Consider the following 16,157-nt stretch of genomic DNA (forward strand, 5'->3'; position numbering starts at 1 on the left):
AATCACTTTCATCCTTCTTTGCTATTGCTTTAGGCTGATTTTGATCAAACGAGTTATTTTTTTGTCTTGGTGGTGGGGCAAGCCGAGATGCAGATCAAAGAGATAAATTGTCTCTCCGCAATTTTAAATGCAATTCCCAGCCGAAGCATTGCATTTATCGATTGATATTTTTTTAAAACGGAGACGACGAAGTTCCTTTGCCAGATGAACGTGTGAAGAATGAACATAATTCCGAGCGGCGATCAACGCTGCCGCTCTCTCAATTCGCTCTGGAAACCAGTTGCAGGTTTTCCCCGTAGCATCTCCCGCAGAATGCGCCGGGCCAAGGCAGCGCCGTTAAAGAGTTTCCAGTTTCAGGGAGGTAGCCAGGTTGCTGAAGGGGGCCCATAGCACCTGAGCCGAAACCCGTTGAGATCCTGCGTCCGAATCCGGGCGTAAGATCCTCCTTCCGACATTGGGAAGTCTACCGTAGCTGAAGCGCTTCCAAGCCTAGGTTAAAAACTTATTTCTTGAGAACCGCTTCTTTTTTTGTTGTTGTTGTCTTTCCCTCCACCGCGCGCCTCCGATCAGCACGGTTGGCTACGCACGATGCGAAAAAAGTTAAACGTACATGCATGCAAACAGTGATTAAACTGCGTTCGGAAATTGGTGGTCTTAACCTGGTTACCAATGACTGCGCCAAAAAAACCACACCCATCGCATAATTTCTATGTATTAATTTCATTCATAATCAACGTTTTTGGGTTTAGATCGCGTTATTTATAAATGTGTCGTAACCCTCCACCACCCGACACGGCCAATCAATAAAAAAAGTGTCACGTTGACAAAAGACAAATAGTTCACTGCTTTAGCCCACCGGTGTGTTGAAGCGTGAAACCACAACATTTACAATTTGAGTACGACGTTTCGCTGGTAATTGCATCCAGCATCATCGGGCAATTCGCCAGAATGGTGAGGCTCTGCTCTGTCCCGCGTTCTTATATAGAGCAGCAGCAGGGTGACGTCATCATTAACTCATTAATTTCATTAATTTCAATTGGAAAGAAATCCGACGAAAACGTTGATTTAGCGCCACGTGACGAACATCTATGTGACCGGTGCATGGGAAAGTCCAGCGCACCCAGCGAGGACAAAAGCTGCGTGCTGTGTCGGCAATGCACGCGGCCCGTAATCCAGCACTGGGGAGGCAGCGAGAGTTGGCCCATCACCGCACAAATGTTTGCGAAACTCCTTTCTCGTGCACGTCGAGGTGCCATCCCCCGGTTTGTCTGGAGAAGGCAGTACAGCGAGTGGACCAATTGCCATCTGACTCCATCTGTAGGGAGGTAGAACGTTGCCTCCTCGCGCGTGTGGGTTTTCTCTGGGTGCTTGCGTTTCCTCCCACTCGTATAATAAACACGTTTCATTGTCTCGAAACATTATAAGACGAAAACCCAATGCTGGACCCTCCTGAAAGAGAGTCCTGCAATTCCTGATGGCTCTTCTGTCCGCATAATGCGTAAATATTTGCTTGAAGAGCTCTCAACAATAGTGCTGTGACGTCCACCTCCACAGGCTGCTCGCAAACCCAAGATCATGCACTTCTCTGCGAAAGTTCCGAATGCATATTTTGTCACACGACTCGACACCGAGAGTACGATTGGAATAACAAAAAAAGGTGTTCAGTTTGTTGCACCACATCAAAGAACACGCATAGTCCCCAAGGGTGGCACAATCAGGTTTTTTTTACAATCGGGTTTAATTGTCTTTTTATATTCAACCCGATCATCTGAGATTGGGAGAAATCCGGTTTAATTGGTTCTAATTGCAGAAGCGCACTTCTCAACGATGAGCTTCATCCATTCCAAGCTAAGGAACTCACTGGCGCCCACGATTGTGGAGGAGAAGCTCCTCGTGTTCATCAAGACCAACCTGCCCGCCGCATTCTACGACTACCCCGTGCCCGACGGCCCCCCCGAGTACGATGATAGCAGCACCGACGAGGAAGCAGCCTAAGCCTTGGATCAGAGTTTCGTATTCATTAAACCAGGTTTTCATTCCCCGAAATCGGGTTTAATTGTATTAAAGAATAAACCCGATGCCTGCCGCTGGAAAAATCGGGTTTTTTTCACCCATGATAGTCCCACAGCTGCTGTGGAGAATTTGTAAAACTGGAGCACATTCGGCACGCCTCGGAGCCAGAGTGATGCTTCTGTCTGCCCGTCGTTGCGTTTGTCTCTTTCCCTCCTTGTCGGGACGGCTCCTTTCAGGGCTGCAGGAGCCAGCGGTGCTCGTGAAAGAGGAGGCCTGTGACCAGCCACTCAGCGAGTGCATTGTCCACGCTGAGTGGCTGAAATGCGCCTTTCTGTGCGTCTTGTTCGTTGGGAGCAATCGGGTGGCTCTCGGTAATTAGATGAAGTCCACTTCATGGGCTGTAATTTTCTAAATGAATGGTAAGAACACACAATAGTCCGAATGAAAATTTAATGGTATAAAAAAAAGAGATAATTCTTCATTCCGACAAACGTTTCATGCACCGCGGCGGCAAACGCACGGTAATGGACAAATGAGATCTCGGAGCGATGACGAAAGGTAACTAAAACTGCTCATTGCCGTTTTCTGCTTGGGCAAAAACTTTCGACGGAAGCCCTGAACGTGAACCCGGGGGACGCCTCTGACTGGGATCGTACAGTCATACAACCCGCATGACAAGCAATCATTTTCGTCTCTCGCGCGTACAGCGGGCGAGGCAAGCGATTTTCTGACATTCTACGATCTCTCCGCACACCCGCGGGGAGAACACGCCAAGTCTTAACACGGCCCGGTAAAAGCTGCAGTCTATTTCCACGTTAAATGTGTCCCGGACTGGTTCACAAGTGATCCAAAGCCCGAATCTGGTCACATTATGGAGCACGGGCTTAACCAATTGGAAATAAATGTAAGCTCTCTCCCAGGCGCTTGTGAGAGTCAGAGCCATTTCACGGAGATGAGATATAGATTATGGTGAACAATCATCTTTTCAGGAAGGAAAAAAGACCCCGACACAAATGCAGGTAACCCTGCCTCAGCATGGCAGATAAATATAGCAGCTTTCTCATCTCTCCCACCTCCACGTCCACGCCACCACAATCCGGTCAGTCCCATCATATTCACTGTATGTGAATGACATGTTAATCATCAGTTAATTGACGTATGCACTTCTTTCGCACCGTACATAGCCAACCGAGCTGATCGGAGATGCGGATTGACGTCGTAATGACAAGCTATTGCTGTCCTGCCCCCCACCGACCCAAATCCCAGGCAGGTGCATGTGGTTCCTATGTTGACACCCTTTTCCTCCGTCCACCATCCCTGGTGACGAAAACATGATTACCCTGCTACAAGCAGGGCCCAGTCTGAGATTGATGTGAGCCCAGGGCTGTTACAATGTTTTGGGGCGACCCCTCTGTCTATTCAATCTCGTCCCTTTACCATTTTACCAGCATTCATAACCGATGCCAAAAACGTTTTTTTTTTGGTCATTTAGGTTCGAGTTTGTTGTTGTTAATGCAATACACAAATGGTAAAAGGTAAGCCCAAGTTATAATGAGTGCATCTTTTTGTCAAATGCTAGTAAAGCACGCAACAACGCTACGGCTTTTATGATAAAAATTACCTGTTGGACTTATCATGGGCATTTCGGTCATTATGAAGCAGTGCGGGAAAACCACACACATGCACAACTCCTAAAATTAGCGAAAACTTCTATATTTCGTATAGGCATAACTAATTTCCCCAAAAATGGGCAAATCTTTCACGAATTTGAGCAGCTGCATGGCTAAAAAAACGCCTCTCCTCCATTATTTTCCTTTGAAATGTTTTGCTTTGTTTTTCGTGAACAAGAATAGCCTCGGCCCTGACCACAAGCCTCCATTTCTCATCCTGCATTTGGCCTGCGCGCTCGGCGGAGTGAGCTAGAAGAGGCGTTGTTCTCTGTCCGCGTCTGAGTTGTGAACGTGCAATGTTGAACTCTTCATTTGAGGCCCTGCATGCAGTGCCCATAACATCCTTGTAGCAAAAGTAGCACATGCTACGGGCCCCGCACTTTCAAGGGCCCTACGCCAAATGCTTTCAAGCTTCATATTCAACGTTTTTGGGTTTAGATCGCGTTATTTATAAATGTGTCGTAACCCTCCACCACCCGACACGGCCAATCAGTAAAAAAGTGTCACGTTGACAAAAGACAAATAGTTCACTGCTTTAGCCCCGCCGGTGTGTTGAAGCGTGAAACCACAACATTTACAATTTGAGTACGACGTTTCGCTGGTAATTGCATCCAGCATCATCGGGCAATTCGCCAGAATGGTGAGGCTCTGCTCTGTCTCCCGTTCTTATATAGAGCAGCAGCAGGTTGACGTCATCATTAACCCCAAAACGTTGCTTTCAAGCTATCAATTCCGGTTCAGTGATTCTGCACTTGCTCGATTACTATAGTACTATACCGCTTCAACTTTTATGAACGACTGGGTGTTTAAGGTTAGCGATTTGTCGTATTATCCGGCTTTATAGCAAATTAAAAAATAAAATTAATTTACTAAGCAAGTAAAACATTTGTGTTTAAATAATTGATGTTTTTTTTTTAAAATAAATTTAGGACCCCTTTATAACATATGCTACAGGCCCCACACTAGCTTAATGTATGTTGAAGAGGGTTAAATGGGAGTGGGCGGTGGCGATGGCGGGACAGGCGGGATGGGGTGGCGGTCGCAGCAGAGCCTGGGAGAGATGAAAGGTTGGGAGGCGTTGGGCAGTTGGCAGTTCAGTGTGTGTGTATGTATGTATGTTGAACTTCTTTCGCACCGTACGTAGCCAACCGTGCTAATCTGAGATGCGGGGGAAGGTCAACAAACACAGCACTAAAAGCAGTTCTAAAGAAATGTTTTCAATCTACATGATTTAAAAGCGCATAGCTCCAGTGGCTCCCTGATATCGGAAGGAAGAGCGTTCCAGACGGCCGCAGAAGCGCATCTGAAAGCGTTGCACGATGATGCGGTGTGCCTCGAGTGGGGCAGTGCAGCAGTGGCCGATCATCGCACGTTCCGACTGAGACGCCGGGATGGCTGCCTCGTCCGTTCGTGCCGTGAAATTTTTTTTTTTTCGCGAACGCTTCCTAGGAATTGCAGCGCAATAGTTTTATCGTCGCCACCGCTTGCACCGATAGAGCACAGGAGAGTAAAGCATCAACTGTATATCCCCGCTCTTTAATGGCATTATCTTGGGTTATGGGAAAAAAAACCGCCAGACATGCATTGAACAAAGTGTTTGTAGTTTAAAATAAAATCCTCAATAAACATTCACCCGAGGAATAAGATAGCTTCCTTGCAAAACCTGCAGTTAATTGTACATTTTCCAATAAAAGCTAGGATTAAAAAAAAACATGTAAAGTTGCAGCTGTAGTGTAAACGATTACGCAATTTATATATTCGTAAACACATTTCCGCCAACGTTAATGCGGCGTAGCGGCACTTATTTATTTAATTAAAATAAAACTAATACCTTCGTAAATAATACACGGAGTAAACAGCGACGTTGCAGCGTGGCACAGAAGTGGTGCCGAGTTCAATGAGAGTGCCGGGAACACGACACCCAGGTGTGGCCTCGGGGTGCGCGCTGGCTCTGAGAGGAGGCTCACAGAGATCAACTTCTTCACACAACGGATTCACAAAAGGACTTTGCACCGCAGCAGCAGCAGCAACTCGGTGGATTTTCTCAGTTTTTTTTTGCTCGATGCAAGCGCGCTATATCGGTGGTTATTTGTATGTATATGCTGGCAATTTAGGAGGCAGAGGTGGCGCATCTGCCAGTCATCTCAGTCAGTCAACCCATGGCACTTGGGTCTGTCCCTGTGACCTCCTGCCAGCGGGCGTTCGACACTTCACACGGCCTTAAAGTGCACATAGCCTGGCACAAGCGCCGTGGTGACATCACCGCCACTTAGTGGCGGTTGTTGTTGCTATGTATGTTGCACTTATTTTGCAACGTAGGTAGCCAGCCATGATAATCGGATATGCGGGGGAAGGACAACAGACTCAGGCCAGTGCTATATAGACCTGCTTATTATTGTTGTCACAATGTTGTGTGCTAGTAGATCCATTTTCACAATCCACTGCGGAGATGTGGGAGGGCTTCCCTATGCCGTGCGGGTCACGATGGGGTTACTTGGAGGAGGGGAGTTGCATAAGTTGGAGCACGGAGGTAGAGCACAGCAATGGATTTCTGGTACAAGCCCTTTGCTGCCCATCATATAACCCTACGGGGACCGTCTGTCTGTGCATGGGTGGTCACCCGTCCAAGCACTATCCAGGGTCAAGCCTACTAAGATTCCTATCTCTGACAAGATCGGGTACACACTGAATGATTTGGTCATTGCCTTTCATAATATTCTTAAACCAAATATGTAATAATACAAACACACACATTGTGCAGCTGTATGTGTCCATCTTTTCTCCCTATTATATTCTTCGTACCCTTTACAGGGGTTTCTGAGTCCATAAACTTCCGGTATCAGTCGGAGCACCCATTGGCCGATGAGAATTACACAGGCCACTGTCTAAACTGTCAAAAATGTAATGGGTCCCTACCTGGTTGAGCAAGTGACATTCTATTTGGAGTTCAACGGGTTGGTATTGGCCGCTGCGCGAGTGGAGTGGGGTAGCGACGTCCTATCAAAGGCCAATTGCAAACAATGGGGCCTTGTGGTATATGAAGTGTTCTTGCCTTTGTCGCGGTGGGAGGTGTTTCCCACTCATTCCGGCGTGGAGCTCTGCCAGTTTCACTTCTCCATTGCTACAGGAGCTGAATTACTAATTGGGCTTCTATTTGCATTCTGCCCCTCTCTTTATCTCTCTCTCTGCCTCTCTTTGTCTCTTGTCCTCCACAGAACTTGTCTACGGCGGTCGAGTCAGAATTTTATGACAAGTCTACTTGCGAGGGAGAAAAATCCTGCATGTGCTTGGAAACATCACAAATCAATCTGTTCTGGCTCGGTATTTTATGCCTCGTGGGATCGTGACAACTCTAGCTGTCTGGGATATTCCCAATTCCTAACAAGAAGCCTTCTGCAGGACATAAATCAGAGAGAATATTTTTTTCCGGCGAGCATCTAATCTCATCTGTGGCTCTCTTCCTCCCAAACTGGGCGGTTAAACTATCACATTTTTTCAACTCTGCAATCCTTCAACTGCTTTAAGGTCTCCGATCGTGTGCACTTTTTTTTCCTGGGAGCTTTCATTAAATGCATTTCTACCAGTCCAAAATAAGGAGGGGAGAATTTTTTTTTGCGGATTAGAATTTCACCAACAGCTCCCATTACTGATTTTGTCAGTACCTTGTTAAAGGCTGTCCTTGCAGTTTCACCGTAATGGGTCATACTCTTTAGTGATGGTATCAAATGACTCGTCTGCCAGATCGATCTGCAACACACCGAGCAGCCGGCGATTACAACAAGACAAAAACCTATGCAACTAATTAATGAAACGACCACTGCTGTCTCGGCTAAGGCAACGGCTGAGCCACGCCACAAACAATCAAGCAAACTGCATTGACATTCCCCTCTATGGAAGATAGCAACACCGAGTGGAGCTGTACCAATGAACGCCGGGCTCATAAGATTAAAGCACGCTGAGACTCCTGGAGAAGCTCAACTGCCGAAAAGCGAGCGCAAGTGAGGTGGTCAATATCCCCCGGCCAACATTTCTGAAGCCCAAAGCGGCTGGCAGCGGGCAAGGAAGGTCGGTGTTTGTTTCACCCGCTGCTCCGGCGACGATGGGTTCGGCTTCGGTGACACTGCAACTCCTGCTGGCAACGCTGGCGGCCTCCAGGAGTCACGGCCTGGAGTTTAGCGGCTCAAGCGGACAGTGGGCCCGCTTTGAGCGCTGGGAATCTGGCTCCGCGGGGGCGTCGTCCAAAACGGCCCCCGCTGGCGGAGAGCTGAGCTTCCAGATGCGCACCAACCAGAGCCGGGGCATGGTGCTGTACCAAGACGACGGCGGCGGCGGTGGCAGAGACAGGGGAGCGTGCGGCTTCCTGGCGACGTCCCTCTCCGACGGCCGCCTGCGGCTGCGCGCGGGCCTCTCGTGCGGCGTGGAGGCGCTGGTGCTGAGCGGAAGCCGCGTGGACGACGGCCGCTGGCACCGGGTGCAGGTGCGGCGCGACGGGCGGCGCGTCGAGCTCTCCGTGGATGGGGAAAACCAGGTGGCGCGGGCCGTGTCGCTCGACCGCGCGCAGCTCGGCCACAGCTTTGGCCACGGCCACGGCCACGGGCACGGGCACGGGCAGGGCCACGGCCACGGGCAGGGCCACGGGATGGTCGCCTCTGCCGGCAGGCGCCGGCCTCCTAGCGACCTGTTCGTGGGCGGCGTCCCCGCGGACGTCCCCGCGCACGCGGCGGCCGACAGGGAGTTCCCGCTCAGCGGCACGCTGCTGGACCTGCGCTACAGCGCCGACGAGGGCCACTGGCCGGGCGGCGGCGGCGGCGGCGGCTTCTTCTCGGTGCCGGAGCTGGTGGGGAGCCAGGGAGTGGGCACGGAGGCGGAGAGGGTGTGCACCGAGCGCAACCCGTGCGAGAACGGAGGCCTCTGCTCGGTGCTGGACGGCGAGGCCTTCTGCGACTGCGCCGGCACGGGATTCGAGGGGCAGTACTGCGACGAAGGTAACGAAGCAGCGGTGGGCGCCGTGCGATGATTATCGGCTTGGTGTTTTAACTGGCGATTGTGCGGGTGGCACGTTGAACTTCTTTCGCACCGCAAAGAGGCGGCCGTGCTCTTGGGAGGTGCACGGGAAGGACAACAAACTCAATACAAAATGTAGTTCTAAATAAATGAGTTTTCAATATAGATTTAAAAATTAATATTCTGTACCCGCGTGCCCCCCCCAAACTGATCCCCATACAGCTCCCAAAACTACCCCCCCCCCGCCGCCGCTCTAACCCATACCCATTTCTCACCCATTAATTAAGCAGACTGAAATCCACTAAACATTGTAATTATACCCATTTATAATCTGTTATAATCACAGTAGGGTCGGATTTAGCCTGACTCTGCGCCCGTTTAATAACGTTTGCCGTTTGTTTTCGGTATAAATGTATCATCCAGTGCCCTTATCTGGATTGGAGGCCAGGCCGTGCGTGCCTGTGCTTGTCAAATTTCAAAAATCATCGGCTGGAAAGGGCTCATTAATCTCTGTCCACTCGTCGCTGTTTAGGGGATTGTTTTCCACACGTCCCCCATTTTTATTCAGCGGCGAGTGGGCTCCACCGTGGGGTTTATTCCGCGCGGAAATCTCAAAGCCGTGGACGGTGAAAAAGGTGGCGTCAACGGTGCCGAATAAGCCAGACAGAATATTAACATGCTGGCCCCTGCAGTCGATGTCTCGAGAAAATCGAAGCGTAGGAATGGCACCTCGTCACCCCTGCTATTGGACTCCTGGCAAGGAGCTGCCGTGCTAGTCTAGCCCGTTTTGTCTAATTTAACGAGGGTGCTTTTATAGACATACTTCAAGAAGAGCAGTGCTGAGTGAGTGTGTGTGCTCTCTGAAAATTCGGAACGCTCTTCCTTCCGATGTTAGGAAGCCACTGGAGCTATGCACTTTTAAATCTAGATTGAAAACTAATTTGTTTAGAACTGCTTTTTGTTGCTAGTTTGTTGTCCTTCCTCACACATCCGATTATCGCGGTTGGCTACGTACGGCGAGAAAGAAGTCCAACAGGCATGCATACATTATGACTTTTCCCTGTCACTGGTTGTGTTCATGATGCCGTTTGTTCCGCGTCTCTGTGGATACCGCGTGTCATCGTCGTGTTCACGTTCACCAGAAACCCTGCAACTTGCCCGACCCGTTCACGTTGCCAAAGGCGTCGCGTTGAACTGACCCATCTTCCATTACACGCCACCCGATCGCTTGCTTTATCAAATAATATACACGTCTCCAAATGTGAAAATGTAAGTTTATTTTCAAGCATATTTATTCACGTAAGACTTTGAAGTGTGTTTTAACGCCACGCACACGTCCCCCAAGGCAACAGCATGCAGTTGTATACGTTGTACTTGGAATTTAAACAAATATAACTTAATAACTCCCCCATTAAAGACCTATTGTAAAAACCCATCACCACCATCACCCGCCACCACCACCACCACAACCTCCAACCAGTACCCACAACAACGTCTCACCCCCCCCCCCAACCAACCTCACAGAGTTCCATGAAACCGAGTGGACAAACTTTTTAGAACGGAGGCCAGGCCCCGCCGGGCCTCATCTGAGCGTGGCCCACGGCACGTGCTCCAGTTCCATGTGTTTTTTTTTGTTACGTCGCGGATGGCTGTAAAACGACGCCTTTGCACAGCCGTGTAACAAATACGCGTGGTGAGACGGCATGGCAGTTGGCGGTGCGAGAGAGCACGCGCGATGTATTATTAATGTCCGTTGCAGCTCCAACGGCCCTCGTCTAGCCAACTGCCTGCTGCCTACCTCCCTCGGAGCGATTCCCTTTCTTCCCAGGGTCGCTCCCTCGCTCCGCTTAGAGAGTGATATTTATTTAATTTAAGAGCTTAAAAAAAACGTCGTTCTCTATTAGTTTATAAGGAACGGTCAAATATTTGAGTTCTCTTTTGGTGTTGAATTATTGTTGATTTTTATTGTTGGTTGTGATTGTTCTTTGCTTTTCCCCCCACAAATATGTTTTTGTTTACTTACAGCTGTGGATCTCGAAAATAAATGTCGTCTACTTCTGTGGGTTGGAAATACTATTCGATAGTTTGTGTGCATATTGCTAATAATGTGACGTTGCTGGGTCAAGAAAACGTTAGTAAATGCTGCGAATAACCTGCAGAACATGCTCGCGAATGTTGTGTGTGTGTTAAAAGGTTGATATTAACAGTGTTTTCACACTAACCATTGAGCACATAATTATGGATTTTGCACAGCTGCCTTTTTGATTTAGCACTCCACCAAGAAAAAGCCACTCACAGGTGAAATTGGTTAACGCTGGCATTCGGAAATGAAATTGCTTCTTTACGTATTTATTTTATTTATAACAAAGAGTTGGGCCAAACTACAAGTGTGTTTTACAATTGTTCACATACCATATCATTTCTCTTTCTGTTTTCATTGCAGACGCTCTAACGTCACGGTGATTTTTTTTTTTCAAAACTGTATTTGATGTTTAAAGACAAACGCTGAACACGCAGAAGAGAGTCCTAATTAAGTTTGAGATAACGCCGTGACGGCTTTAGTCTCGTCGTCGGCCGCAGGTTGCACACGTACGCACGTAAGCACGAGTCCTGTTACATGTACGACATGAAAGTCTACAACGCCTAGGGTTGGGTGAAAATGTTACGGTGATTTTATCGATAACTATTATGGCGTTCCCCCCCCCCTAACTCGATGGCATACACGTGGCGAGAGTGATTTTCGCTACGCCATGCAGACGACTTTAAAAAAAGTATTTACTCATTCACCGACCGCCTTATATTGCGATGCGTCAGTGCTCATTCTCAGATTAACGGGACGATCCTAATTTTAATATTCAGCCCTTTAAGTAATGGACACATTACTCGCGGTAAATGGAATTGAGTAGTTAATTTGGCAATAACGCGGCACACAGAGGCCCACACTTGCTAATAGTGTCACGATCTTTAACTTCGGCAAGTCAATGTAACCGACGTTAATGTTTCCACCATGTGGGTAAGTGGTGTCAATTTTACTGCTGGTTCCACTGCAGCACTTTACACGTGTTTAATGTGGCTAAAGAATAAAAAAAGGCTAAGTTTTTTTTTGTTTCCTGCCAGCGCCAAACGTATAAATATATAGGTGTTTTTTTTTTGCACTTTGTCCGTTGATTGAAATGCACAAGTCTGACGAGTACACTCCATCCGCAGCTTCAGCCGCTGTCGTTTACTGCATCACACTCCCCATTTTTACAGCGGGGATGCACAAAACTGTGCAGCGGCGATTGTAATCAAACGGTGATTCACTGTCTCTCGGTGTGCGGCGGTGCCATTACGATGTCACCAGGAGGAATTGCACTTCCATTATCCACGATGTTTGTTGTGATATAAAACCGAAGAAATATCGCCCAGTCTTAAAAGCACGCAATCATATAAGTTCACGCCGGATCTAATGAAATTGGATTGGAAAATACCTTCGAAAAAAATTGGACTGCAATGTTGAGCATGGCAATTCAGTATTATTACGAGCATATGTTCCATTGTACGTTTATTTAACGTGCAGCGTTATATAAAAATAATGTCATACTAATTCTCGTAATTAATAGTTTTTTTTTACTATTTCAGTGGTATAGCCTTGCACCAGAGACCCTGGTGCAAAGAATTAAATGAGGTCCCCATGTTTAATTTCCCTATGCTTTGCAGCTCGGCAACTGTGCCCCTCCATCCGATACGAGCCCCGGTCCAGTTGCACAGCCTGCGCCCAGGGTAGCTACGCCACCACGCTATCCCGTCGCCTAACAGTGTCACTTGAAACTCAGAAAAAAAACCCAACTCCATTCACCATAGAAATACGACTCAAGCAAAGACGCTGATAACTATGCGCTGGTTAGAAGGCGGTTGGTGGAATAGATTGGGGGACAGGGCTTGCCCCCCCCTGAAAACATCACGTGTGTGTGCTATAAAATATTCATAATTTAATTTCCAAAGTGGTTACCATTTCATTTGTTTGCGAAAATCCAAAAGCATTTTGCAAGCAGTGAAATGCAAGCAGTGAAATGACATCGGTGCCCCCTTCAGCATATGTAGATGATGTTGCGGGGTAGGTGATGCATTGTGCAAATGTACGCTTATCTCAAGAGTAACAGCGGCAGAGCAATGAGGGAAGGCAGATGGCTCTGGCAGCGCATGACATGTCACGTGAAACTGCATTGCTTAAAAAATACGTACATTTAAATAAAGAAGCACATGCATTCTGTGACAATTGAATAATTAGCAGCGTTTAAGCAGCGACTCCTATAGGATAATTTTTATATAGAAAATACACTCTAGTATTCACGGTGTATTTAATTAAAAGTAATAATTTACAATACAGGAGAACCCCTCTTAACGACCACCCCTGTTAACGACTAATCGCTTAACGACGGGCCTCCATGTTTCTTTTAATATTGGCCGGCTTCGCGGAACCAAACTACCGTCGTCAAGAGGGGTTTCTACCGTAGAATAATTCCCAAATCATAAAAAGGAAACATCTGAAGATGCTGCACACGCCATGGGGGGGTGGGGGCGGGGGGGTGGCAAAAGGTGAATGAAAGAAAGAACGGACAGGGAGCTGTGAATGAAACAAACGAGAGGCGAGAAGGCCACAGTGGCGACGTGAATGGCGCAGAGAGGCCTTGGCCGGGCAAGCAGTCAATCACGAGCAGAGGCGAAGGGGTGTGGCACGTGGTCAAGGGACTTGAACACAGGGGTGGAGGTGACGAGAGCCAACGATGCAGGCGGTCTTGGAGGAGCGACTCCAACGGTGACTCCAACGGGGGTTGGCTGGGTATGGGATGTGGGCTGAGCGTGTAAGGGAGCAAGGTAAAGGGGTTTGGTCAAGGGGGGGGGGGCACTCATCACAACAAAGGTTTTTTTTTGTGTGTGGGTTAGATCGCGTGAATATGATAACCCACTGCCTCCCGACACGGCCAACTAGTAAGGGTCGGTCACGTGAACAGAACGTGACAATTAGTTGACACTTCGGCCCACCGGTGTGTCGGAGAGTAAATCCACAACGTTTGCAATTGGAGTGCCTTGACATGTCGCTGGTATAATTACATCCAGCAGCATCGGGCGATTTTTTTTTCCCGCCAAAAAATTAATAATATTGGTCGCGAAAGGCGACGTGTTAGGGGGGGGGGGGCTGGGGCTGGGGCAGTCACGGGGCCGTAAGTCTCACTAACGGTGGGTCGATGGAACACCCCAGAGTGTCGAGTGGACGCCCCGTTAGAAAGATTTAGCCGCGCAAGCGAGCCGGTGCGACTCGATTGTCGCCTATCTCCATGCCCCCCCCCCACACCCGCCAGGCCTTCATCGTCGTCGTCGTTGTTGTTGTTGTTAACGTGTCGGCCAGACCAAGAGAAATCGCTCTTAATCGGAAGCTCAGCGCGGAGGTCAAACCTGGCTCCTGATGGATTCTTTCATCGCTTGCTTTGACAGATTCCTGTCAAAAGTTTGTCTGGGGCGTGGAGGCTCAGGCTGAGCACCAGTCACATTTTTAAAAGGCGTGCCGTCGAGTCGGGTCTCTCGGGGAAAAAAAATAAAGTGAGCGGAGCTTCGAGTTTGCTCGGGCTGCCAATGCAACGCCCTCCCACATCACTTCCGAGGAAGAGCACACGGATAAAGGAAATCAATAAATAGATGCCTCGCAAATTAAAATTAAGCGCCATTCCAGAACATTAAAACCGTCCTATAAGTCTGGACAGATTCATAGGGTTCTGTCGCTTTGTCCATGAGCATTTACCTCCATCTATCAATAGACCCTAACACGGAAGAAACGAAGGCGTACAATGGCCATAAATTGAAGAAACAGCTTAACGCAAAACATTGCCGATCCACAAATAGCTTCGCAGAGTATGCGCTGTGTTCTCCACTGCATTTCACACTTTTCTTTACTTCGCTAAAATGATACGCAGCTTTGTGTGTGTGTGTGTTTAACACACACACAAGAAACCTAGGGAAATAAATCAGCATTTGATAAACACCTATGCCACTTAGGGAGAGGGTCCAGTTCTCCAAACACGTACAGTATGTGTTTGTTTGAGAGTGATAATTGATGTGAATTCATAATTGCAGTCGAAAACAAGAGACTGGCAAGATTTTTGCTCGCATTAACGTTCGTTGCAGCCCTTAGCTCCACACAAATCTGGATTAATTGGGAATGGACTCCGTCTGGAGTTGTGAAAGATTTGTACCACTGAGAGCAACATAACAAGTAGAGATTTCAAATTCAAGCGATGTTTATTCCCTTGGAAGAGCAAACATGCAATAATCAAATGGAGCTGCCAGTTTCTGCAGCATTTTATACCCTGGCCCGCACAAAAACTATTCTGACGGAGGAGTATTTATGCATGCATTAAGGAAACGTATTATTGAGGTGGTGTTAAAATTCTTTACAACACACAGGATTTTTTTGTACATTATTCCCAAAATTTTACAGCTTAATGCTCATGTTGCACAGTTGTCCTGAAGCGAGTGATGATTTTTGGAAGCCTTGCAAAGCTGTCGTGACTGCAGGAATTCATATTATTTGGGTCTTTCGGTAAAGTCACGTAGATAGGTTCAAAGAAAAAAAAATGTATGAGACATCTCCTTTACCAGTGGAAAAATATAGTAATAGGTTTTTACCCTTTCAACTGGTACAAAAACTGACACCTTTTCTTAGAGCCTTGAGTTGTACGCCTTTAGGCGTCATCTGGTCCAACACCAATGGAGACTAGGCTCTAAGAAAAGCTGTCTTGGGTGTGGACCAATCAACTTCAAGGACAGTGCATATCATTATCATCATCAGAGTTGTTTCTTTTTGTTTGCATTTTGACTGCTTGTGTTGTGGTTATTGCAAACATGATGCCTTGTATAAAGGTGTCAGTTTTTGTACCAGTTGAAAGGGTAAAACCCTATTACAACAAAAACAAATTTTGTTACGAGTCTCTTCAGCTTGCTTACTCGCGGCAAGATAATTGGAGGAAATGCGGTCGCAGCGAAGAGCAACCTACCGTCGGCTCACGAGGTGCACGAAATTGCCCATGTGGATTGCCTCACTTATTTGTTATTTACTCTCAAGCAGCTCGTTCCACGGTCAACATTCGAGCTCGCGGTCAAGAATGGCGACAAAGTGGTCAGCCAACTACTAATGGGACGCGTCTGAGAGTCAGTCCACATCACGGAGCAATGAAATCTGCTCGCTCGTAAGCTGCGAGGTGGCCGATTGCTTTGCGGGTTGGCGAGGCATGGCGACGACTTGGGTAGGCCTTTATCCTAGCTGTGCACTGATGATGATGAAGACATTTCTTCTCAACCGTGTACTGTAGCATCACATTCTTAGGTTTTTTTCGGTAAAGTCACGTAGGTATCACTTGATACAGCTATCGTGCTGTGACGGTTCCACCTGAAGACGGAAGCTTGTGTTGCCTCCGAAACGTCGTGATTTTTATT

At 47.8% G+C, this 16,157-nt stretch overlaps 1 protein-coding gene across 10 annotated transcripts in view; it reads left to right on the forward strand.

Annotated features, from left to right (window-relative positions):
* LOC144937111 (neurexin-1-like) overlaps positions 1–16,157 on the forward strand; it is a 392,794-nt gene that overhangs the window by 11,129 nt on the left and 365,508 nt on the right. For all 10 annotated transcript variants that reach the window (XM_078864391.1, XM_078864394.1, XM_078864395.1 and 7 more), the window contains exon 2: positions 6,899–8,668. In XM_078864391.1, the coding sequence (XP_078720517.1) occupies positions 7,783–8,668 (886 nt within the window). In that variant the 5' untranslated portion in view covers positions 6,899–7,782. The remainder of the gene's footprint in view (positions 1–6,898; positions 8,669–16,157) is intronic.

This window comes from Lampetra fluviatilis, chromosome 18 (assembly GCF_964198595.1).
Source record: "Lampetra fluviatilis chromosome 18, kcLamFluv1.1, whole genome shotgun sequence".
Lineage (NCBI taxonomy): Eukaryota > Metazoa > Chordata > Hyperoartia > Petromyzontiformes > Petromyzontidae > Lampetra > Lampetra fluviatilis.